Here is a 24,631-nt window from a genome sequence, read left to right as displayed (position 1 = left end):
GGATCAGAAGCGGAACGGAATCCAGCGGACACCCTGGAAACAGTTGGATGACCTCGACTTTTCCTCTGATCTTACTCTGTTCTTACATACCTAACAAAAGATGCAGGAAAATACCAAAATGGTAGCGGACAACTCAGCTTGTCTGGGCCTCATCATCAACAGAGGGACGAGCTATGTATTCAAGTCCAAAACATCCAAGGACAAACCCACCATAGTCAACGGCGAGGCGCTCGACGGATTCACCTTTCTCGGCAGCATTCTGGATAACCATGGACGAACGGATACATACGTCAGAAGGTAAAGCACGAGCAACCTTCCATGAGCTGAAGTGCATCTGGGAATTCAGTGCAGCTGGCATCACCACCATTAGATTAGGATCTTCGACACTGATCGTGAAGCGAATACTCTTCTATAGAGCAGAGGCCTGCAAGCCACTGTCACCCCCATAAAGAAAATCCAGGTCTGAATTCACACCTGCCTCAGGAAGATCCTCAAGATCCGCTGGCCGGCAGAATTATGGAGAAGAACAAAGCAGCAGTCAGTTGAAGAAAACATCATTCAGAGACGTTGACAGTGGATATGGCTAAGGAACATCCTATGCACACTTGCATCCTATACGACAAGGCAATCTCTCACCTGGAACTAATTGTAATGGATAATGAGCACCCTATGCACGCTTGCATCTTATACGACAAGGCAATCTCTCACCTGGAACTCTCAAATGGCAGAGAAAGAGAGACTTGGATGCAGATACCAAGCAGATGGGTAAGGCGTGAGAACAGCACGAGAGACTCGCCCAGAACCGAAACGTCTAGAGGAATTCGGTTGTCAGCCTCTGTCCCATACGGGACCCTAAGCGAAGATGAGATGTTGATCACTAACAGGGCTCTTGTTTCACGAGCCCTACGGTCTAGGAATCAAATACAAGTTTTACCGTCTTCCTTATTTCACATATTGCAGCGCTCAATATGCGAGCAATACTTTCAAGCGCTGAATAAGCATGTTAACCCATTTATGCCCAGTGGACTCTCCCATCCTTCTAAATTGGATCAATTTATTTCCAAAATTAGGGGTGTCAAGTATATTTATTTCTTTATTTAGAATATTTCATAAAGAAATTCATTTAAGCAAACAGCGCAGACCCAGTTGAGACGCCGCATTATGCGGCGTTTCATCTGGGTCTACGCTGTTTGCAATGTCCTTTTTTTCAGGACGCTAGGCATAAATGGGTTAAGCATTAATAGTTTCTGATAAAATTTGCAACCTGTGTAGATGCACCGTTACATGCAATCTTGATAGACTATAAAAAATAAGGCCACAAATCGTATTGCCCATCGTGGCTAAACATTCGCAATTGTCGATCTGTCTGTTAATCCCGTTAAGTGATAACATCATTAGGAGGCAGAAAGCAAGACCTTACATTTTGCGAATGTCAGGTGACCTTCACTAACGATGTAAGTTTGCGCCGGGACTCCTGTATAGCCTGCAATACTGTCAAAGCCGTGATCCATATATATGTAGTCATATACATTGCTTTTAATATATCGAGTCTGCAAGGCTAAACGTTTAATTACGCTTTTTTGTCCCTTAGAACGTGTAATCAAATTAACGACCTTTACTAGATTCAAGTTTTAAAGGCTTCATTTTAAACACTTAGATACTGATGAGCAGCCAACAGCCTAAATCCTGAACAGACTGCAAGTTGCTTGCAGGCTGTTCTGGTTTTATGCTGGTTGCAAAAGCCATTTTCATCGCTTCTTATGGGGGAAAGGGTTAATAAAAAAACAACACAGTACAACTTTGCGAATATAATGTAACAACCTTGCAATTACCATGAACATATTTTTCAAGTTTCTTAATATTCAAAGACAAATTACTAGAATTTCTTATAAAAATCGATGCAAAATGTCATTCGTCTTAAATAAAGATAGCGTTACAGATAATGGCATTTTTTCCAAAACATGTTTTACAAATGTTGCTTCCCAAAACACATTACGAAAAAGGCGAAACACATTTCTGAGCAGTCATGCGAACAGGCCTATCCGAATAGTGTAGCTCCAGACATGCCTCTGCGCCCGTATACTCTGATGAGGAGTCAATATGTCCGCTAATTAGAACACGAAAACTTACTTTATAGCTGACGAAGAAGCTACTTCGCGAAGTCTGGTCTGGAGCTCCGCTAGCCTCCTATAGCATAACATTTATTTTCGCACGCCGCGGCTCATGTACGGTCCTATTCTTGATTGACGTAACTAAGTGCAATAATTAAAGATTGTGTGTGGTTCTTGATAGAACATCGCATAGAAACTGACGTATTAGCGTTGTGAATATTGACAAATCGAGATAGAAATAGAGGATATGTGTTCATGTCAGTGTAAGATCGTTTGTTATTTCACGAGTTATCATAACAAATATATGTTCGCCACGAGTAAAAATATTATTTTTCTATGATCACGAGTGAAATAACAAACGATCTTACACCGACATGAACAAATTTTCTGTTTCTGTAATGCCCCTTTTTCAAGAAAATAATTAACAGCTGTTTCCCTTCAGCTGAAAAGTTACCCTTTCTCAGAGTTTCTCCCGTGGCGTGCCTTAAAATTAATACATTTCAAAACACAAAATGACGTCATTCGTGTGACAAAATGACGTCATTATACCAGCGAAATTCTCCAGTTAAACTCTTTTACAATGTAAATAAACGGTGAAAATGCATAAAATAAAAAGAAAATTTGTTGTATTCGGTGGAATGTCGATTTTAATTCACTCGTGACCATAGAATATAAATATATAAATTATTTATGATAATCTAAAAATTGAAAAAGGAGTTCCAAAAATTTGTATTTTTCACCGGTGAAAATAACAATTTGTTCTTTTCACTGCTGTTATTTCACAGCAGAAATGTCATGTTTTATCATTAGGTATAAAAGAAATAGAGGATTCTTGTTCATGTCAGTGTACGATCGTTTGTTATTGCACGAGTGATCATAGAACATATATTTTCACGAGTGGCGAAAGTTACCCTTTCTCGGAGTTTCTCCCGTGGCGTGCCTCAATACATTTCAAAACACAAAATGACGTCATTAGTGTGACGAAATGACGTCATAATACAAGGGAAATTCTCCAGTTTAAACTCTTTAACAATGTAAATAAACGGTGAAGTCTTAAAATAAAAAGAAAATTTGTTGGATTCGGTGGAAAATCGGTTTTAATTCACTCGTGATCATAGAAAATATATTTTAAATTATTTATGATAATCTAAAAATAGAAGGAGTTCCGAAAATTTGTTCTTTTCACCGGTGAAAATACCAATTTGTTCTTTTCACTGCTGTTATTTCACTGCAGAAATGTCATATTTTATCATAAGGTATAAAAGGAACTTGCCTCTTCGGCGTATCTGATTCATAAGACAGATTTCGCGAAAAGCTTACGCCATGGAAAACACACATCGCCATACATCGGCGCGTAATGCCGTTTTACGGAAAATAAATGATCATGTAGTTTCAACAAACTTTTTAATTCAAAGTGGATACGGGAGGTAACCGCGACGAGATTCAAAGTAATCAGAACTCAGTTAACTCCCTGGTACATTATCCAAAAAGAACATTGATTGTATACATGCAAAAAGCGCACACTAATCGCAAATAACTCAGCGCTTACCTACGTTCGGCTACACTAACATTAGAAATAATGGAGCATGTTTGTCATTATAATAGTTTTGGGATGTTAAAACCTTTGTCCACCAGATTGCGTTAAAATAAAACAATGCATAGTCTTATATGATATGCTTTAGTTTTCCAATCAAAATGCAACTTTCCACCATTCTTCTGTTGTATAAGTTACAGTCTGCAACATTGAGCTTACTAAATGCACATAGAAAACATGTATAGCTCAAGTGGACCATGTATATGTATAGAGTATATACCATGTGTTAATTTGTGTTTCCTGTAGAAGTACAAATATGTGGCAGTTTCATGCAGAACAACGTATAAACAGAACAATTTCAATTAAATTAACAAACACTTTAAAAACTAAATGAACTGTAAACAAAAACAGATCTGATGACAAACAAAACAAAAATGAGTTTAAATCTTCAAATAAAACATGGACAAAAAAGTATACATGTAACTGCACAGTTTTCTTTCAGACTACCGCTATTTCTTCCTTGTAAGAAACAGATCCTTTGTAAGCATAGACGAAATTGCAGGCACTTGTTTCATCTGGTGAAAATCAGCGTTCCCGGGATTATTCGACTCGAACGATTGCGCCACCTTGCGGTTAAGGGCAATTAAGATCTTCTGCAATTCCACGGGTTCGTCCCCCAACATGTCTAGCACCGCGCATAACGCCTGAATAAACCAGGAACCGTTTGTGCCGTTTCTCCACGAGTAATATCCGGGCACCGTGGAATACGCGAACAGGAAGTCTGCCTCCACTGGGAGCTTGATTGAGTCGCTCCCCTTCATTGATGCAGGCAGCGCGTCTGTGACACTGATGTGAACACCGGCGTCTGTCTTGTATCCCCGACACGCTTGAATGAAGAAAAGTTTAGGTTTACCGACAAGCGAGGGGCATTTGTCGCCCTTGAAATAGCCGGCCACTTCTTGGATCTCGAGCCCCTCGTCGGTCCCGAAGACTATCCCCTCCTCTCCATGGGTAAGGATCACAAACAAGAACATGTCGCTATCCGAGTGGTCCTGAGCGGCCATCTTGGCACACACGCTGCGGATCTGACTGGCTTTCAGATCCGGGTATGACTTCACTTGGAATCCTGAAAAATAAGGACAATCATGCTATCTTTACCTTAACCCGATACGACCAAAATATAATCCCTTGCTAATTCGTAATGAATGTTTGCTTATCTCAATTGGAATGAAGATCGGTAAATGCAAACAAAAATTAAACCAAAAACCAACTGTTGGACGCCGTCCTCCCGCCCTACCCCACCTGGTTGACGACGTCCGCCCGCCCTAAACCACCTGTTTGATGACGTCCGCCCGCCCTACCCACCTGTTGGACGAAGTCCACCCGCTCTACCCCACCTCTTGGACGACGTCCGCCAACCCCACCCCATCTATTTGACGACGTCCGACCCGCCCTACCCCACCTGTTTGACGACGTCCGTCCGCCCTACCCCACATGTTGGACGCCGTCCATCCGCCCTACCCAAAACTAACATCCAGGATATTCAGCTTCGTTAAAAATCTGGTAAACAATAAACTGAGAAATAGATATAATCTGCATATGATTATGATATAATGTATCGTTAAATAATGTATCACTTTATAATCTAGATAGCTTATCTTTTCAATTATTTACAAAATTTAAGATCTAAATGTGGCCTCTTGTCACATGCTCCGTTCAAATAAGTCATCATCTTCATTATGTTTCCAACTTTAAATAAAAACCAAACTTGAACCCAAGTTGTCAGTCATAAATTTTTGTATTGTTAGTCATAATATTAACAATATGAAAATACTTAATAAATGTAGCCATTAAACACCTGTTGCAGATATAATTCATTAATATTATGACCGGTAATAAAATACCTAGCTAACTTAGTACTTAGTAACGCGACCTCTCAATCGCAATCTCTCTTACCCTTGATGTATACCCGACTAATTCTAAATATCGAGATTGGTCACATGGTTCTTACCCATGGCTTTCAGTTTCCGGGAGATATTGCGCTCATCCACCGCTGTGCCGGTACGCCGCGTGAAGCCACGTCTGTTGAGTTCCACGCTGAACGTCTCTTGGTTGATGATAAGGGCGTGACCGCGCTCCCGGTGTGTGACGTCATAGGAGTCCACCTCCAGGTTGATAAGGGGACGCCTCGCAGGGCCCTTATGACAACATGATTATTATCTTACATGATGGAATCAAAGATTAATAAATAAAAACGTGTGTTGATAGATCTTTGGATTGAGTAAACTCACTGTCTAATCGTATCCATGTTTCTACTATAGTGTCTTCCTAGCATGCAACCACGCGCGCTGAATGCCTACAAACACCGAATACACAGCAACGGTTTCTACTATTGGCGAGTTGTTTTGATCTCATATAAATGAAATTCGTATGCACTTGTCAGACGGGAGTATGTAAGACAAATACAATTTAGCTGACCGGGTTTATAGCATACTGAGTTAACCTGTCTAACAAGCCAACACATATTGTAAACATGTACATTTCAAATAATAAAATCCACAACAGCTATCAAATTGAAAACTTTGAGAGAATACCGGCTGTTCTTGCGGTCTCTTATTGAATATTGAGAGACCCTTGGCGTCCACTGATGATCCATAAGCATTAGAACTTCCGGTACTGCTGCTTCCGCCAGCGTCCACGCCGTGAGCTCCAGCCATATCTACCCCCTCCCTGTAAAAGCAGCAATAGAGTTATGTTTTATTGCATGGTTCGGTTATTTTATGCACTCCAATTAGCCATAAAAATCAAACTTTGTCTACTGAATTCGCATGTATAAGGGGGCAACTCGAAAAAGGCAATCACTAACAGAAGCCTTTTTATTTGAAATTATAGCTCTCTGAGCATTACAGGACACCTAAGAATGAGCATCAACTCCGTAATCTTCAAAATCATATGAAAGCATCATAGCCATCATTATCATAGCCATCATTATCCTCATATGAAAGCATCATAGCCATCATTATCCTCATATGAAAGCATCATAGCCATCATTATCCTCATATTCGTATTCCAGTGATCATATGAAAGCATCATAGCCATCATTATCCTCATATTCGTTTCCAGTGATCATATGAAAAGCATCATAGCCATCATTATCCTCATATTCGTATTCCAGTGATTTTTTACGACCTCTTACAGGCTGTTTCCTAATGGAATAGTAGTAACATTTTCCCCCCAAACTCTTACAAAAATTTCCCCAAAACGATGCCAAACTTTTCCATTAAACTCAATCATGGGTTTATGTAGTTTAACATACAGAAATATAATTATGCAGCCCTTTTTCGATATACATTTTAAAAAGCAGTTTAGCATGCACTAATTGGAATACTGTTTATTATAATTAGATTAATAGTCTTTCATTTATCCCAATATCATGGTTCATCACGCCTTTTTTTCAAATCCAAAAGTCAGAGGCTGTAATATATCAAGCAAAAAAATCACTGTTTTCAGAATCAGAATCAGAATCATCATCATCATCAACAACAACATCATCATCATGGTCCTCTTCATAGGCATCAAATCATTGTATTATTCTGAACAAACTTAATGCGAACTTTTCCCGTTAAAAACTATCCATATAAAACAAACAAAATGTGTGTTATATATATGCAAGTTAAGGATTTCAACCTGGACTCTCCACCAATGGCATCGTTATGATCGTTTAACGGATGATCTGCAACTATTTCAATCCCATTAGTTCCACTTCCGGGCTTCATGATTCAGATGAGATGTCTGTGATCCCCAGTTCACTTTACACCCAACTTTGTACGCCAGTAGAATGCCGCTTTGGTATCTCCGTTTTCGTTTACTGCTTACAGAACAAAAAAAAGTTATTAGCTCATTAATACAGTCATTAATACAGTCATTATACAGAGATCGTTTTGCCTTACTGGAAATAATACCTGTACCGCGCAAATTGGAAAAAAATAGCGCAAAACCCCTGAAATTGGTAAAATACTCGTTGTGAAATCTTCACATTGGAAATGACAGTCGGGTCTTTTTATTGCTTCAATGGTACCTAATTGAACAAACCAATCAGAATGTATGGCTTTACGTGCTTTTTCTGAAATGTTCTGGTTCAGTGCTTATTTTAGTTCACTTGCAGATAGCGCCCTTCTTGAACGAAATGTACGCAACTTTAATACTTCCCTTTGGGAACTTTTTGTAATGCGTAATTTTTCCTTGAATAGGAAAGTGCCTATAACGTTGTTTTTTTATATAAGTAAGAACAAATCGCTCTTTTATCAGGCGTTCAAATAAAGCAAAAATCGCATAAGCATTTTTTATCTTCGTAAAAACCAATACTGCATTTTACTTGCGTTGTCGGGTATTTGGTTACCATAAGGTATACATTAAAAAAGCTTATCTACATAAAAAAATCAAGAAATTTGCCATGTTCAAGTGTCTTCGGGAGAGTTGTTCTAATAAATGAGACTTTGAACGCGAAGTGAAATATATTCGAATTGGAACCTGTTAATATAATCCAAACAAGAGATGTGTTTGTCAGAAACACAATGCCCCTTATTGCGCCGCTTTGAAATAAAATTTTAATATATATTATATATTTTAATATATCATTTGGCAGGTTTATAAATTATCTCCCTTTTACAGCTTATTACTTCCCTTGGATTGTATTTTTTGTTTTGTTTTTACCTTGAAGGATGACCTTGACCTTTCACCACTCAAAATGTGCAGCTCCATGAGATACACATGCATGCCAAATATCAAGTTGCTATCTTCAATATTGCAAAAGTTATGGCCAATGTTAAAGTTTTCGGACAGACTGACGGACGGACGGACGGACGGACAGTTCAAATGCTATATGCCACCCTACCGGGCGCATAAAAAGAGAAGTATCTAAGTATTCGAAAAGGGTTTTGCTACCTGAAGCTTCTACTATATCCGGTAAGTCAAGATTTTCCGACTTAAAAAAACGCCCAAGATAAACTTGACATGACTAAGGCAAAAAATGACGATTTAGATCATAAAACAAAAGCAAGTCGAAATATGTCGGAATATGGAGACTCGAATAATATTAAAGAATAATTCAAATATGTACTTAGTAAGCAAGCGTCTCCTTAAAAAATGTTTTTGATTAATTAAATATTTACTGTTCGAAATTAACCGACATCATTTTAATGTGTCATCTAATGAAGAACCTGGTTTTCTTTATACCGGTACATAAGACGTTAAAAAACTCATTTTAATAATCTTCGCTGCCTTATTATCAATTTATTGAATAAATATAAGAATATAATACTAGCTGCTAATTCAATATTAAAATAACAGTTTATTGAATGGATATACACGGCTATATTTGTTTTGTTATCCCCCGCCATACGCGGAGGGATATTGATTTGTTGTCGTCTGTCATTCCGGAACACTTTTGTATCCGGAGCCATATCGAAAAACAGTTTTGGCCGATTTCATTGAACATGTGTATGTACAAATAGGTATAAGAGGATGATGTACGCAAAATGCCATCGCAATCCATTCGCAAATAATGGAGTTTTGGTCATTTTTACTTAAAAATAAGTACACTGGTGTGTCTAGATTCACATCTGGGTAGATTTAAACTTGGTATGACTGTATGTATGGATAAGAGGATGATTCATGCCAAATTGCAACGCAAACCATTTGTCAATAACAGAGTTATGGCCTAGTTTGACTTGTAACGGGAGTCTGGCATTGAGCGGTATAATCAGCGATTAAGAGTGGGCGGTTCTAGTAAATCAGCGATTAAGAGTGGGCGGTTCTAGTAAATCAGTGATTAAGAGTGGGCGGTTGTAGTAAATCAGCGATTAAGAGTGGGCGGTTCTAGTAAATCAAGTGATTAAGAGTGGGCGGTTCTAGTAAATCAGCGATTAAGAGTGGGTGGTTCTAGTAAATCAGCGATTAAGAGTGGGCGGTTCTAGTAAAGAGATTAATTAAGTGGATCATCGCCTACTGTGCGCGTTAGAATACAGTTAAGTCCGGTAATCTTGCGCACTCCGCAGTTGCGACGAAAAATGGTTTTTTAGAGATGAAAAATGAAATTTCACTTTTTCAAGAATTAACGGATTTCAAATGAACGTATTCCATGCAAAATAAAAATTCGATTATTACATTTTAAGACCGGTTGCGTCATCTTTATACATCATACATGTATCGTAAGCATTGACATACTTACGTTAAATTCGACATGAATCACACATTCCCTGCAGTCGTTTTCATACTTTATAATAAGAATTCATAAATCCAACGTGTAATTTAGCATTCCATTGCACAATATCCGTCGGATCAATTTTGGTGTTTTTTGGCCATTGAAAATATATCGCATCAGACGACATTGTCATTATTTCCCGCCATTCTGTCAATCCAAATTTGGTATGGTCTCCGCATGCGAAATGGCCTAGTTTTTATATTTTCTGTAAACTATGGAAACAGGATCGGAGTAAAATTAAACGTGTTATGCATAAACATTTTTCACGCTAGAAATCAATCATTTTATTTTTTATTTTATTTTTGGCTACAGTCAACAAAATGCCACCATCATCATCAAATAAACCGAAATATCCGCATTAAATTAGAATGGTTTTACAAACTGCTTCTTTAATAATTTTCTGGAATGTTTTTTGTCCCTAAATGGACACCATATGTCTACTACAATATTGCCTAAATGAGGTCATTACATCATGTGCGCAACATTACCGGACACTGTGATAGTTTGAAAATGAGGTGAGTCATGTTTGTTTTGAAATCAAATAAGACAGTTCTTAACTGAATTAACCAGATATTTTTGTGTTTAATAAGCACATTCTTCTTTTTTTCATAAAACATTTAGATATTTTGTTGTCAATTTATAAAAGAATATGTTTTTAAACCAATTGGCCCTAAAATGCGCAAGATTACCGGACAGCATCGTACCTGACACCATTTTCAAATACTTCTGAATACTTGATCTAATAAGTGTGTATATTTATTTTGGAGTTGCAACTACAGTAAACATAGGCGGATCCAGGGGGGCGGACGCGGCGTACGCCCCCCCCCCCTAAAATCGCCAAAGTAGTCAATTCATTTGATGTTTAACACTTAACTAGATCTAAATCACCTATTTAAACTTGTCAAAGCCTTCAAAATCACTAAAATCGTGGAACTTCCGGGAGGCTTCGCCCCCCCCCCCTGGACCCCCAAAACTATAAACTATGCACTTTTTTGGCATTATAAGAAGGTACATTTGATGAAAGTATATAAGGCGTGACATGCTCGAGAAGTGGTTGTCAAAGCCTTCAAAATCCCTAAAATCGTGGAGCTTACGGGGGTGAGGGTGGGGGTGGGGGGGGGGGGCTTCGCCCTGGACCCCCTAGCAGGGCTTTGCCATGCACCCACTAGGGACCCTAGCGGCCCCCTGGACCCACAGCAAATCTTTCAATATCCCCCCCACCAAAAATCCTGGATCCGCCCCTGGTAAAAGCTGATTTAAATAACTCGTTGCGCTCAGAGGGATATTTATAAAAATACTCTACATACTACAAATATATACTGTTAAAGTATGTAAAGTATTTGTGGATAAAAGCACAGTAATGATAAAAATGCACTTACTTTCTTCAGAATCCGTTACAATACAACAGACGAAATACCGATAACGTGAACTGTTTACGGGATCGATAACTCCGCATGTGTGTCATCAATTATAGACATACACGTACACTCTTGTACAATTTTAAAACACCTCGTGGTCGTTTTATACACACTGTATAAACTTCACACTTACATAAATTGTATGTATCCGCTCAGTTTCTGTATTCCGCATCAAGTGTACTCCTTTAAGTGTACTAGTATATGTAATTCTGCGCAGATTACTATTGTTATTACACTACATTAGTCAGATACGTCATAGCCATAAACCATGTTTTTCAATTGAATTTTCGCCTGTCAATGAGGAAAGCAAGTTTACATGTTCATTTGTAAAGTTTACTCCGCGATTAAAATACATCAAACCTCATAAAACGCCACAACTGTGTATAATCGATGAATGAATCACGGTTTATAAATAGAAATGAGATTATAAACATTGGTTCACGCATGAAAGTAGCGTCAATATTTGTTTCAGTAATCAAAGCGCTGGAGGCACCACCGGTATTTTCACTTGCACAATATTTGACACAACTCATTTTTCAAAAATAAATTGCTGTTCAAATCGTAGGTTTAAATAAAAAATAGCACATTCAAGTTTATTAAGAGTGTACCAAGAGACAAATTTAAATAATGTGTTTGCACTATTTAAAATCATATGGGTGGTAAAGAGATTACTTACAGGTCGGACTTTATATATAATGACTTCGTGAAGAAGCTGGAAGGACCTGCAAATAAACTCTGGAATACACACACAGAGATAACTTGAGCCCAAATAAGCACAAACAGTCCCCTTTTTAAATTTGCTGAAACTATAACAAAAATACATTACTTGAAATAGCCAATAAATGAACTTGTCGTCGTAATATATCAGACGCCTTTTACATGGCTATTTCAATTTCAAGAAAGAAATTCGCTTAACAAAACCTTTGTGTATTATGATCAACGATATATTTAAAATCCGCTAAAGTGATTGAACTCACAAAATATGTAGATACACAGACATCGCTAGTGAACCACACTTTTGTGTATTTTTTACCCTATTCCACTACGAAAACAAGCCCACGATTCGCTACGATTTCTACGATTCAGTTACGACACTGGTACGATTGAGTTACGACGAATCGTGTGGTTTGGTTGAAGTCTTGCGAATATGGTCGCGACTTCACCCCAGATGTGTAAGAATCTACTGCGACTGTACTACGATCGATGCAGATCAGTCACGACTAAGCTAGGACCTCACCGAACGCGCCCATGAATTAGGCGCCAATATCTATTGATATTGATCATTCTTTACAATGTGACCTACATTCTTCTGTGTACATGTACATGTGTAAGACGGCCTCCGTTCCTTTTTTGGCGCTAAATCAAAAATGGAAGTTCGACGAAGAGCAGCTGTAGTATAGCTTCAAAATCAACATCAAGTGTTTATGGCAAGAGGAACACTAAGAAGGAAGAGGAGAAGGCGAGCGGCACCTAGTTGGTGGGTTAGACCATAGCTTACACCGACGAGAAGGCTTTCTTCTTCGATTGTATTCTTACTCATCTTCCCGCTGCCCTTGCCTTTTCTTGCCATTTTTTATTATAAACAAATTACCTGTTATTCATACAAAGCCTTAACAACTGAATGACTGAAAAAGCCCTGTTTTTAAACCACACCCATACTCCGAAAAATCGTAACTGTTTCGTAACTTAATCGCGAGAATCTTCGCGGGCTCGCAACTCACTCGGGGTGAACTCGTAAGAGTCTTGCCGAAATCGTAGCTGATTCGTAGACAGATCACGTGGTCACCGATTTCCCGATTTAGTCCAGAATTACGAACGATTCCATTACGATGACCAAGAACGCCACGATCTGGCCACGATTTTTCGGGAGCTCACGAGTTGCAGGAATAACTAACGACCGGCCAACGACTAGCTACGAATGAGTTAGGAACTTCGCCGATTGAGCTTCGAATGTCCCCGACCTCAAAATATTGGAAATCGGGACAAATCGTGGGGAATCGGTTCGTAGTGGAATACCCCTATAAGGGCGGTGTTGCACAAGGGTGCAACCTCTTGATCCATGTTTCAATTAATTATCTTTGTTTTCAAAGTCAATTTTGTTACACGACTGTTCAAAAGCGCAACTAGAGTAAAGGCTGAAAACCACTTCCAATGTTAGAGCTTATAACGCTTGCGACATGCGATAGTGTATTGCACGTCCAACACCACAATGTACCTGAAGATGAGCCCCCAACCTCTTCTATGGCACGATCAGGTAGATTAGAGCAACCACTTCAGTGCTACAATGAAGCCGAGTGGACTAAATGAAATATATCAGTCCTAAGTGTTGATGTATGTTGCTATGCATGAATCCGCATGAATGTATCGGATATTTCTACAAAATTGTGACACTATAAATCATGTTCATTGCGTGTAAAATGTGCTTGTAAAACGTAGCTGTTCCTTATGAAAACCTTTAAAAAAATATAATATCAGTATAAAAAGGTGACTGATATTTAGCGTAAACGCGCTATAAACAATTTGAGGAGATAATCACTGACAGTAGTTTGATTTTACTTGATCAATTTATAGCTTGTCATGGCTACATTTTCTGCTCGACAATACCACATGACAATGACGCAAAAAGTGCGCTATTTTATTTTTGCATTAATGTACTTATCCGCGACATGTTAGTTAAACTTTTTAAGTGACTTTTTTTCGAATCAATTAAAAACTATTCCATTTAACATGATATTCATATAATCTGTCAATGTGTGAATTAATTTTGCCGAAGAGCTTACATAACCGATTGAACAGTTCTTTGGTAGATTGAAGGAAGTAGATCTAGTTAACGGGTGGTCCCGTTAATGTTTTCAACACGGAGCTGGCGTCATCTGTGTCACTGTCTCGTGCTTATTTTGATAGTCAACATTTTATTTCATTTAATAGATACATCATTGTTGTTCTTCTTTCCTGGTTACGTACAGTCAGTGTATCTATTCCGTCACACCTTACGCTTTTTCGCTGCAAATTTCTCACGTGCGATAGACACATTTCTCTGTTTTCGTATGATGAGAGACACTTTTTTTTATCGATAATTTAAGACTTACTTGAATTAAATCGAGCACGTGTAAGTAGGTAAAACCACGCGTGTAAACCTGCACCCGACGTGTCCGTTTGCGATAGCAGAGAAACTATTCCGAATCGCATATCTATTTTTAGATGTGTGCTCTCGGGGGTCATCTCAAAATGATTTTTGACTGTCACTTTGAGCAGATTTTTGTACAAAAAGGTATCGAGACATTGTTACAAAATATGGGGTGTAAATAAAAAACACGATTAAGTAATAATTTTACAATTTTATTTCTAGCAAATCAACTGCCTGTTGAAATAACACTTTCAATGCTGGATATTTTTTGCGTGTCTTATCAACAATGTGTTTCAAAGATAACACACACATTCGTGTAGTTGAATCTTTGTTACAAACTGTCTCAAATCATTTTGGCTATTTTGGAAGGCTGAGCTAATTGGATGCAAGTGCTTAAATCCAGTCCATAGACACATTAATTCCAAATCTTGAAATGCAGCATTGAAAGGTTTAAAATCAATAACAAGGGATTTTCATGTAAGTACCAGCTGTCTATACACAAAGTTTGGTGTTCATTATGCAAGGGTACTTAAGTTATTTAGCAAATCAAACTCTGAAGCCCACCCACACACCAGCTACAAGTGATCACATTATACAACCTGTCATAAATGACAGGCATATTCAAATGGCCACAAGTATATTTTGAAGTGAATCATTAAACAAACCTACAGGCAATTGTGGAGTACTGTATTGCATATTAGTATAACATATCATTTGACTCTGTTGAATGGCCACAAAGATTTTCAACTTTTGTTTACAGACACTGGACCAACCCACCGATGTGAATCCAATTCAGCCCCATACTTTGTACATGGGGTAAAATAAAAAAACTAAATCCTTTTGTGTTCACCTTGTTGCACAATGTGATCAACTGATCATGTGAGAAAATACCACATGTACCATACTGTATTCATTTTTATTACAGTTCATACTGTATGTAACCTTATATGTTTACATTTATTAAAGGCAAATATTTCCTATGATATCATAGTTTATTTATACAGTACTGCGTGAGTATAACGTACATTTTAATTTATAGCTAAGTTAAGTATGAAACTGTGCTCTGTATTCAATGAATTTGAAAATGGCTTTAGGAAGTTCACAACTAAGATACACACAGCAATCAAAATGGTATTTAAGTCAAAATTGTTATTTGTACCATTATAAGATGCACATTATACTTTGAAATATTTTTTACCGCATAACTATTTAATTGATTAAGATAATTAATTACCCGCTTTACAGATTTTGCTGCCTCTACAGCTGGACTACAATGTACTGATGATCTGTTTGTCTTCTGCTTTCCCATGGCAATTGTATCTGCAAATGAAAATGATATAACAAGTGTTAACCCTTTACAATGCAATAACAGGGTTTTACAAGATTTTGATGATGACACTAGATATAATTGTGATAAAAGGAGAAATTGCTCAAATTTGAGCAATTTCCCTTTTTATCAAAATGATATATAACCTTCTAAATCAACTTTGTCTTATAACATTACAACTTAGTGTGTTATCTGCAACCTCTTTCAGTTTGGGATGGTCTAAACCTAAAAATTAAGGTAATGCGGGCTACACAGAATGTTTCATGAATATTTAGAAATCCGCCAATTTATTTGAATTAATATTATAACTTTATCTTTATAATAATATCTGTCAGCATATACTCTTTAAATTTGTTCTGAGACAGCATACATTTAGCATTTCCCTAATGCAAAGAATATTATTCAATGCATTGGATAATTTGTGTAAATATTGTGACAAAATTATAAACTGCTCATTAATGAGCCTGCAGCAGGGATATAGTGAACACATTGTGACACACTGTGAATAATGAGACCAATTATTTGAAAGAATTCATCATAGCTTTTGTTTATAATAGTGTTCATACATGTATATGTGTGTGTGTGTGTGTGTAATCACATGAGCTTGAAATTCTATCACTACATAAAGTCTATGCATAAATTATTAAAAAAATACCCCACCCACCCGGCAATTAATATTCATCAAAGAGTCCGATAATTGGGTGCCCATTTGACATACTGCGTAATAATAAGACTAATTAATGATTGATTTTGAGATCAACAACGCAACAATTAAACGAATAGGTACTTGTTTATTTAACATAATATAATTTGAATCCGAAAAAAACGTAACGCGTTAAATAAGCGAAATCCCTCGCAATCGATATCGTGTAGCCGCATTATCGCTACACAGGGACCAATCGATCCAGGGTTAAATTGCCGTTGTTTATCGCACGTATGTGCATGTAAAAAAGACCGGTCTTTTAATAGAATTAAAATGTTACCATGTTTTGTTTAAAATAGCAACATTATCAAGACATGTTAAGTGCAAACAACTCAAAATGTATAATTGTTCTTTTAACCTCCGACGCAGCAAATTTTCGAATGTCATTTTAATATTTATTTGGACTCCCTTAAGTCATAGTGAACGTTGGAATTCATGGAATTTACTGAAAATGTCTTCTAAACATAAAAATTTCCTTTCATGGGATGACGACATAGATTTAGATTTGGTATAAGGTTATTATACTGATGATGAGGCAAACAATAAATCGCAAGCAAGCACGAAAGAGCTGTGCTATATTTGTCCTGTTTGTGGTGCGGAGTATAAAAGTGTATCAGGATTTCGAGGTCATGTCATAAAAAAACATTAACAGAATTTACGAGGTAATAAATATTGGATGCATTTTTTTAGTTCTGCATTTTGCGTACAAACCAAACAAAAAACAAGAAAGGTTTTCGTGTTTAAGTAGTTCTGTATATATATATATATATATATATATATATATATATATATATATATATATATATATATATATATATATATATACTCATGTTTTATTCGTTTTATTATCATATATATCTCGAACAATCAATATATAAAACAACATTAATAAATCAAATCCTCGCACATGCAAGTAAGATATCCAAAACAGTGGACACATGATACGGTGTAATAATGATGAGACAATTGAATCAGGCATTTACAGTTACTAGTTAAGTAAATAGTGTGTACAAAGGAGTTTAGTGTTTTATTCCTTTAATTATTTTCAAAGAAATGAATATAGAACGTGTTGTAGAATGGTTTTAACAAAATTATGGACAAAGATTTAAATGCAGTTAATAGAACATAAAAGTTTATTCTGACTTAAGCATGTTAAGCTAATCGTCATTTACATTACATTTACAATAACAGCATGCTTTTGAAGTAAATACAAATCATGCATCACTTCGAAAAAGTTCCTTTTACAATATAAGGAATAAACATGTTTTCGTGAGAATGTTAATATTGTTAATACATAGTGACCTGTCTGTACCAAAGTTCATAAGTGAAAAATATAATTATTAAATGACTTTTTTTAAACAAGAATTACATACATTAATATAAAATTAGGACACATATAAGAAAAAAATATGATCCCTGCATATAACTGCATAAAGTATATACTTGCATTGTTTTTTCATTCGTAATTTTTTTTTAGAAATGTAGAATTGAGTAATACTGACAATGTAAAAGCTGTATGATATACCTCTACCTATGCTACACTTAATTGTAGTTAAGTATAAGTAAAATCCCTGTGTTGACAACCTATACTAAAGCAAAACTATAGTTTATGTATAGCGATATGGTTCCTTAGAGTATATAAAGTACAATCATTTTATTTAGAGAGAAATCTATAAGTAAAATTAATAACTCCATCTATATAAACTAGTTAATTTCATTTATCTATATCCCTACATCGACTATCTATGCGAAAAAAAAATAATTGAAAATTCCACCTCAGGATTTCCTATGCAGACATCAAATTTTAACAGTCTTTCCTATAACACCAGAACATAAGCAACGCGATTGATATGTTGTGGCAGTCCAGTCCATATTTGGTGAGATCTCGGAATGCATTTCCGATGCACATAGACAGAGCACGTAAAATTACTCTTAATTTCAACCGATAACTTGATTGCTGTCAGACTGTCATTTGCGTACAACTGTAACATTTGAATTGATTGCTCTAATTCCTTTACAACGAACTGAGATGAAAAATTTTGCAGTTTAAGTTCCACAGCAAAGTCTGAGAAGGTTGTCGTCTCCACCTCCATTTCTAGAAGCCCTGAACTACATTCCATCACATCAGCTTCAGGCTTATCATTGTTTGTCTCCTGGAAGGAGTCAAGCTCATATGTGGATTCTTCATCAATAGCATAACTATGATCACTTGTGAACTGCACATTTTCACTTTCTGACTGGGTAGAAGAATCTGTTGTAGCTTTAATGTTCACCAGGGGTTCACTGGCAACATGGTTTTCTTCCTTTGGCTGTTCAGATGTTATGTAGTGGTACTTGCGTTTCACCGTAAGGGATCCTCTTTTGCGTTTTCTAGGCATTCTAAAAGCATAAAACAAAACATATTCTAAAAATCAGTTAATAAAATGTTTACACAGTCACCATCATTTATTGAAAACATGGCTTGCCACCATAGGAAGACTAATAGACTATGCCACCTTTTTCCACATTTTTCGAAACGTTAACGCAAAACCTAAACGCAAAGTGTGACGGAATTTCAGACGACCAGACAGATGGACATAAAAATGTACTTAGTTGTATCAACATATTAATAAAATTAATTGAAATATTTATGTAAGAATTCCGATTTTTTGCATTAATTGAATAACAATTATCTACACATTTCAGAAATTCTTAATAGAAGCATTAACAATGTGGAAACAAACTCTTGAAAATATCTCAGAATAAATGTTTTCTCCAATGATAAAGAAATATGACCTTTGCAATTTTTCTATTTTTTTTCTAGAATAATAGTTATTAAATTTATATTTTAAAAAAAATGGCCAAACATTCTGTGAATGAGAACGATTATATGTCTCGTGTTTTGAGAAAACTTGGCATAATGCATGTGCGTAAAGTGTCGTCCCAGATTAGCCTGTGCAGTCCGCACAGGCTAATAAGGACGACACTTTCCACTTTTATGACATTTTTTGTTGAAATGAAATCTCTTCTTAGCAAACATCATTGAAAATTCCACCTCAGGATTTCCTATGCAGACATCAATTTTTTTTTCAAAAAATGCATTTAAAATATGCACCATACATTTCATTGAAATGTAACATTGGTACAAACACAAACAATAATAGAGCTTGTATTGATCAATCCCTAAGAAAAAGCGGAGACAAATGTTAATCTCAATTGTTTTTTTTTAAATAATTGATTAAGGACTAATATTGTATCATCATTGAGCTTATACAAATCAAGAACTTTGCAAATAATGCAAATTAAATGTACACCACACAATGCACTGAAGTGTACAATTTGCTAATCCTTAGCATGCTGGGAAATTTGTCGTCTGCTAAAGTGTTGTCTGCTGAATTTCTAAAATTAGCATTTTCTTAGATTTTTTTCACAGAATACTTTCAGAATAGCAAACAGTTTGAATCCTGATGAGACGCCACGTTCTGTGGCGTCTCATCTGGGTCCAAACAGTTTGCAAAGGCCTTTAAAGTTTGATTCCAGCGCTGAAAGGGTTACGATACCAACATGAATAATATAGGGCTAGTATTTACAGAGCCTTGGCCCTTACGCAAAAAGCAATGACATATGTATACAAAACTGAAAGCGGTCTAACAATTAAAAAATGACTAAAGTTATACATGTGTATTGTCCTTTAGCTTATACAAAGTTATGAGTTAGTAAATAATGCAAATTAAATGTGAAACACACAATGCATTGAAGTGTCACATATCTAAAGATACCAACATGATTATCATAGGTCAATTATTGACCGAGCCTTTTGAAAAGAGCATTGACATACACATTCAAAACCGAGACTGGTTAAAAAAAAAAAATGACTAAAATTGTATAATCTCTGAGCTAATACAAAATTATGCCTTTGCAATTCATGTAAATAAAATGTGCACCACACAGTTTATTGAAGTGTAACATTTGCAAAAATACCAACATGATCAAAATAGTGCTACTATTGATGGAGTCTATTGAAAAAAGCCTCAACATATGTTGATAACACGTTTAACTAAAAAAATTGAAAAATAACTGAAATTATATCATCTTGGAGCTAATACAAAATTATGCCTTTGCAAATAATACAAATAAAATTAGCATCACACAATGCGTTGAAATGTAATGTTTGTAAAGATACCCATAAGATTAATATAGGGCTAGTATTGACTGAGCCTTTCGAAAAGAGCCACGACATATGTTGATCAAACTGATAGTGATTACAAAATAAAAAAAATGACTAAAATGGTATTATCTTTGAGCTAACACAAAATTATGCCTTTGCAAATAATGCAAATTAAATTTGCACCACACAATGCATTGAAATGCAACGTTTGTAAAGACACCAACATGATATATATAGGGCTAGTATTGACTGAGCCTTTCAAAAAAGAGCCACGACATATGTTGATGAAACTGATAGTGGTAAAAAAATAAAACAAGAGCACCGCCTTGCGGGTGCAGACCGCTCATCTATTTTCTTTTTAAAGGTGAAGGGACTCTCATTTTCAATCACAAAGGAGGGAGGAGTGGAGTGAAGAGGGGTGTATAGTGTGGGGTTGTGGACATTTATTACATTATCTTCCAAAAAAGCGAAAAAAAAAAAAAAAAAAAAAAAAAAAAAATCGGGGGGGGGGGGGGGGGTTGGGGGTATAGTGTGAGGGTGTGGTGATAATTTGTGAGATGATCTTAAAAAAAAAAAAAAAAAAAAAAAAAAAAAAATCAAAAAAAAAATTTGGGGGGGGGTGGGTGGGGGGGGGGTGGGGGTATAGTGTGAGGGTGTGGTGGTCATTTGTGAGATGATCTTATAAAAAAAAAAAAAAAAAAAAAAAAATTAGGGGGGGGGGGAGGGGGGGGAGGGGGGGGGAGGGCACGGGGGATGGTTTGGGTGAAGTCTATTGTGGTATGTCAGGTAAGAGTAGTTTCACATCAAAGTATCAATCAAATCTAATCATAAATAAAGAAGTTATGGCAATTTTAGCAAAATTTAATAATTTGACCTTGAGAGTCAAGGTCATTCAAAGGTCAAAGTAAAATTCAAGTTGCCAGGTACAGTAACCTCATGATAGCATGTAAGTATTTGAAGTTTGAAAGCAATAGCCTTGATACTTCGAGTGGATCGAAACACAAAATTTAACCATATATTAAAAGTTACTAAGTCAAAAAAGGGCCATAATTCCGTAACAATGACAACCAGAGTTATGCAACTTGTCCTTTTACTGTACCCTTATGATAGTTTGTGAGTGTTCCAAGTATGAAAGCAATATCTATGATACTTTAGGGGTAAAGTGACCAAAACATAAATCTTAACCAAATTTTCAATTTTCTAAGTATAAAGGGCCCATAATTCCGTCCAAATGCCAGTCAGAGTTACATAACTTTGCCTGCACCGTCCCCTTATGATAGTTCATAAATCTTGCAAGTATGAAAGCAATAGCTTTGATACTGTAGGAATAAAGTGGACCTAAACACAAAACTTAATCAAATTTTCAATTTTCTAAGTATAAAAAGGGCACATAATTCTGTCAAAATGCCAGTCAGAGTTACATTACTTTGCCTGCACAGTCCCCTTATGATAGTTAGTAAGTGTTGCAAGTATGAAAGCAATAGCTTTGATGCTTAAGGAATAAAATGGACCTAAACACAAAACTTAACCAAAATTGTCAATTTTCTAAGTATAAAAAGGGCACATAATTCTGTCAAAATGCATGCCAGAGTTATCTAACTTTGCCTGCCCAGTCCCCTCATGATAGTAAGTAAGTGTACCAAGTTTGAATGCAATAGCATTGATACTTACTGAGAAAAGTGGAACTAAACGCAAAACTTAACCAAAATTTGCAATTTTTTAAGTACAAAAAGGGCACATAATTCTGTCAAAATGCACGCCAGAGTTATCTAACTTTGCCTGCCTAGTCCCCTCATGATAGTAAGTAAGTGTACCAAGTTTGAATGCAATAGCATTGATACTTTCTGAGAAAAGTGGACCTAAACGCAAAACTTAACCGGACGCCGACGCCAACGCCAACGCCAACGCCAACGCCAACGCCAACGCCGACGCCAAGGTGATGACAATAGCTCATAATTTTTTTTCAAAAAATAGATGAGCTAAAAATGACTAAAATTGTATTGCTTTTGTGCTAATTCAAAATCATGAATTTGCAAATAATACAAATAAAATTAGCATCACTCAATACGTTGAAATGTAATGTTTGTAAAGATACCAATAAGATTAATATAGGGCTAGAATTGACTGAGCCTTTCGAAAAGAGCCACGACATATGTTGATCAAACTGATAGTGATTACAAAATAAAAAATGACTAAAGTTGTATAATCTTTGAGCTAATACAAAATTATGCCTCTGCAAATAATACAAATAAAATTAGCATCACTCAATGCGTTGAAATGTAATGTTTGTAAAGATACCCATAAGATTAATATAGGGCTAGTATTAACTGAGCCTTTCAAAAATAGCCACGGCATATGTTGATGAAACTGAAAGTGGTAACCTATAAAAAAATGACTAAAATTGTATTGCCTTTGTGCTCATTCAAAATCATGAATTTGTAAATAATACAAATAAAATTAGCATCACTCAATGCGTTAAAATGTAATGTTTGTAAAGATACCCATAAGATTAATATAGGGCTAGTATTGACTGAGCCTTTCAAAAAGAGCCACGACATATGTTGATGAAACTGATAGTGGTAAAAATTAAAAAATGACTTAAATTGTATTGCCTTTGTGCTCATTTAAAATCATGAATTTGCTAACAATACAAATAAAATTAGCATCACACAATGCGTTGAAATGTAACGTTTGTAAGAATACAAAAAAACAATAGTATAGAGCTTTATTTGACCAAGCCTTTTGAAAAAAGCCACGACACACGTTTCTCGGATTATGGAAGTGTAAACAATGATACGCATGATTTGGTGAAAATACCCACCGTTGTTTTATAAGTAAATACAAAGCATAGTCGAAAACAAATGAAACAATAAGATGTATCAAACTCAACAAACCTTTGCAATGAATACTTCTGTGTTGGCAACACTTGGTTAATTTGTACTCTTATTATTTCTCGATTGCTTTGTCACGGTCTCGCTTTGTCAAAATGGCAGCTCTTAAAATTTGCCTCGAAGCGCGAAGTCTCGTTGGGTCGCAAGTCTCGTTCCCTTTTGCGTAACAACGCGATAGCTTGTTCTTCGGTTCAGTGAGTGTCTCATCCCTTTGTTTGTATAGGTCCCTGGTTTGTCTGACCACTGAAAGTTTATTTATTTTCATTACACATTTACAAATGGGAGAAAATATTGCAAACATTTTATTTCAAGGCATACTTTGCATGTAAACCAAGTTTAATGACGAACTATAGCATTAAACAACAGACCAAATCCGCAAAACATGCACCAAAAATGTTTGTCGAAGTTACGGTAATGTTTATACGGCCCCCAAGTTATGCATCCAGGTGGTACGGAATAGATACACTGACTGGCCTTTATATAATGGTGTTTATCTTTCTTAAATGAAGGTGGAAATGCATATTGATGACTGTAACGAGTAAAATATATATAATTCAAGAAAATAACACGAACCTTTTGGTAACCTCGGTCATTGAACAGATTAATGTTGTCCACCGACTTTTCAGACGTCCGAAAAAACGCGCCGGAAATTCAACCGATCTGAAGCCTCGTTTTGGAAATCCAAGCGCTGGCAGACCAAGAGTTCATACATTTTGTAAACATCCATTCAGTAGACAAAGAAATAATTACTTTACATGAAACAACAGACAAAATTAAGTTTCTTAACATACTCTCTCCGTACCAGCCATTCAATCTAGAAATATGTCGGAATCGGACAGGAGCCGGAATAGATAAACTGACTGTATCCACCACTTTTTATGACCATATTAGTAAGTACAAACTAAAGGCGGTTGAAGCGTGATTTGAATGAAAACGTTTCGACAGTAAACCATTTAGATTTGGTCGTACTCATAACCGTTTCCGAATGGTATCCATCTTGTGCAACTTTTCATGCACGTTTGCAGCTTTCACAACGCGTTTGACAAGGGAGTTAATTTTAATATCATGTATCAAGGTACTTATACATTACTGACCCACTAAATGACCATTT

At 36.2% G+C, this 24,631-nt stretch overlaps 1 protein-coding gene across 7 annotated transcripts; it reads right to left on the bottom strand.

Annotated features, from left to right (window-relative positions):
• Positions 1-1,795: 1,795 nt before the first annotated feature.
• Positions 1,796-24,307, bottom strand: LOC127875975 (caspase-3-like). Of its 7 annotated transcripts, XM_052420760.1 has the most exons (7): positions 24,094-24,307; positions 15,687-15,772; positions 12,002-12,047; positions 7,333-7,513; positions 6,240-6,375; positions 5,657-5,843; positions 1,796-4,771 (listed from the first exon to the last, which is right to left on the bottom strand). In XM_052420760.1, exons 4-7 carry the CDS (start codon positions 7,419-7,421, stop codon positions 4,155-4,157), a joined length of 1,029 nt encoding a protein of 342 aa, XP_052276720.1. In that variant the 5' UTR covers positions 7,422-7,513; positions 12,002-12,047; positions 15,687-15,772; positions 24,094-24,307; the 3' UTR covers positions 1,796-4,154. The 7 variants fall into 7 exon arrangements, with proteins under 7 accessions (XP_052276720.1, XP_052276721.1, XP_052276724.1 ...); XM_052420761.1 differs by lacking the exon at positions 12,002-12,047; XM_052420764.1 differs by lacking the exons at positions 12,002-12,047; positions 15,687-15,772; positions 24,094-24,307 and adding an exon at positions 11,287-11,781 and having other exon boundaries at positions 7,333-7,516.
• Between the last annotated feature and the right edge of the window lie 324 nt (positions 24,308-24,631).

Source organism: Dreissena polymorpha, chromosome 4 (assembly GCF_020536995.1).
Source record: "Dreissena polymorpha isolate Duluth1 chromosome 4, UMN_Dpol_1.0, whole genome shotgun sequence".
Taxonomy (NCBI): Eukaryota; Metazoa; Mollusca; class Bivalvia; order Myida; family Dreissenidae; genus Dreissena; species Dreissena polymorpha.
This window is presented reverse-complemented; position numbering and strand designations above follow the sequence as displayed.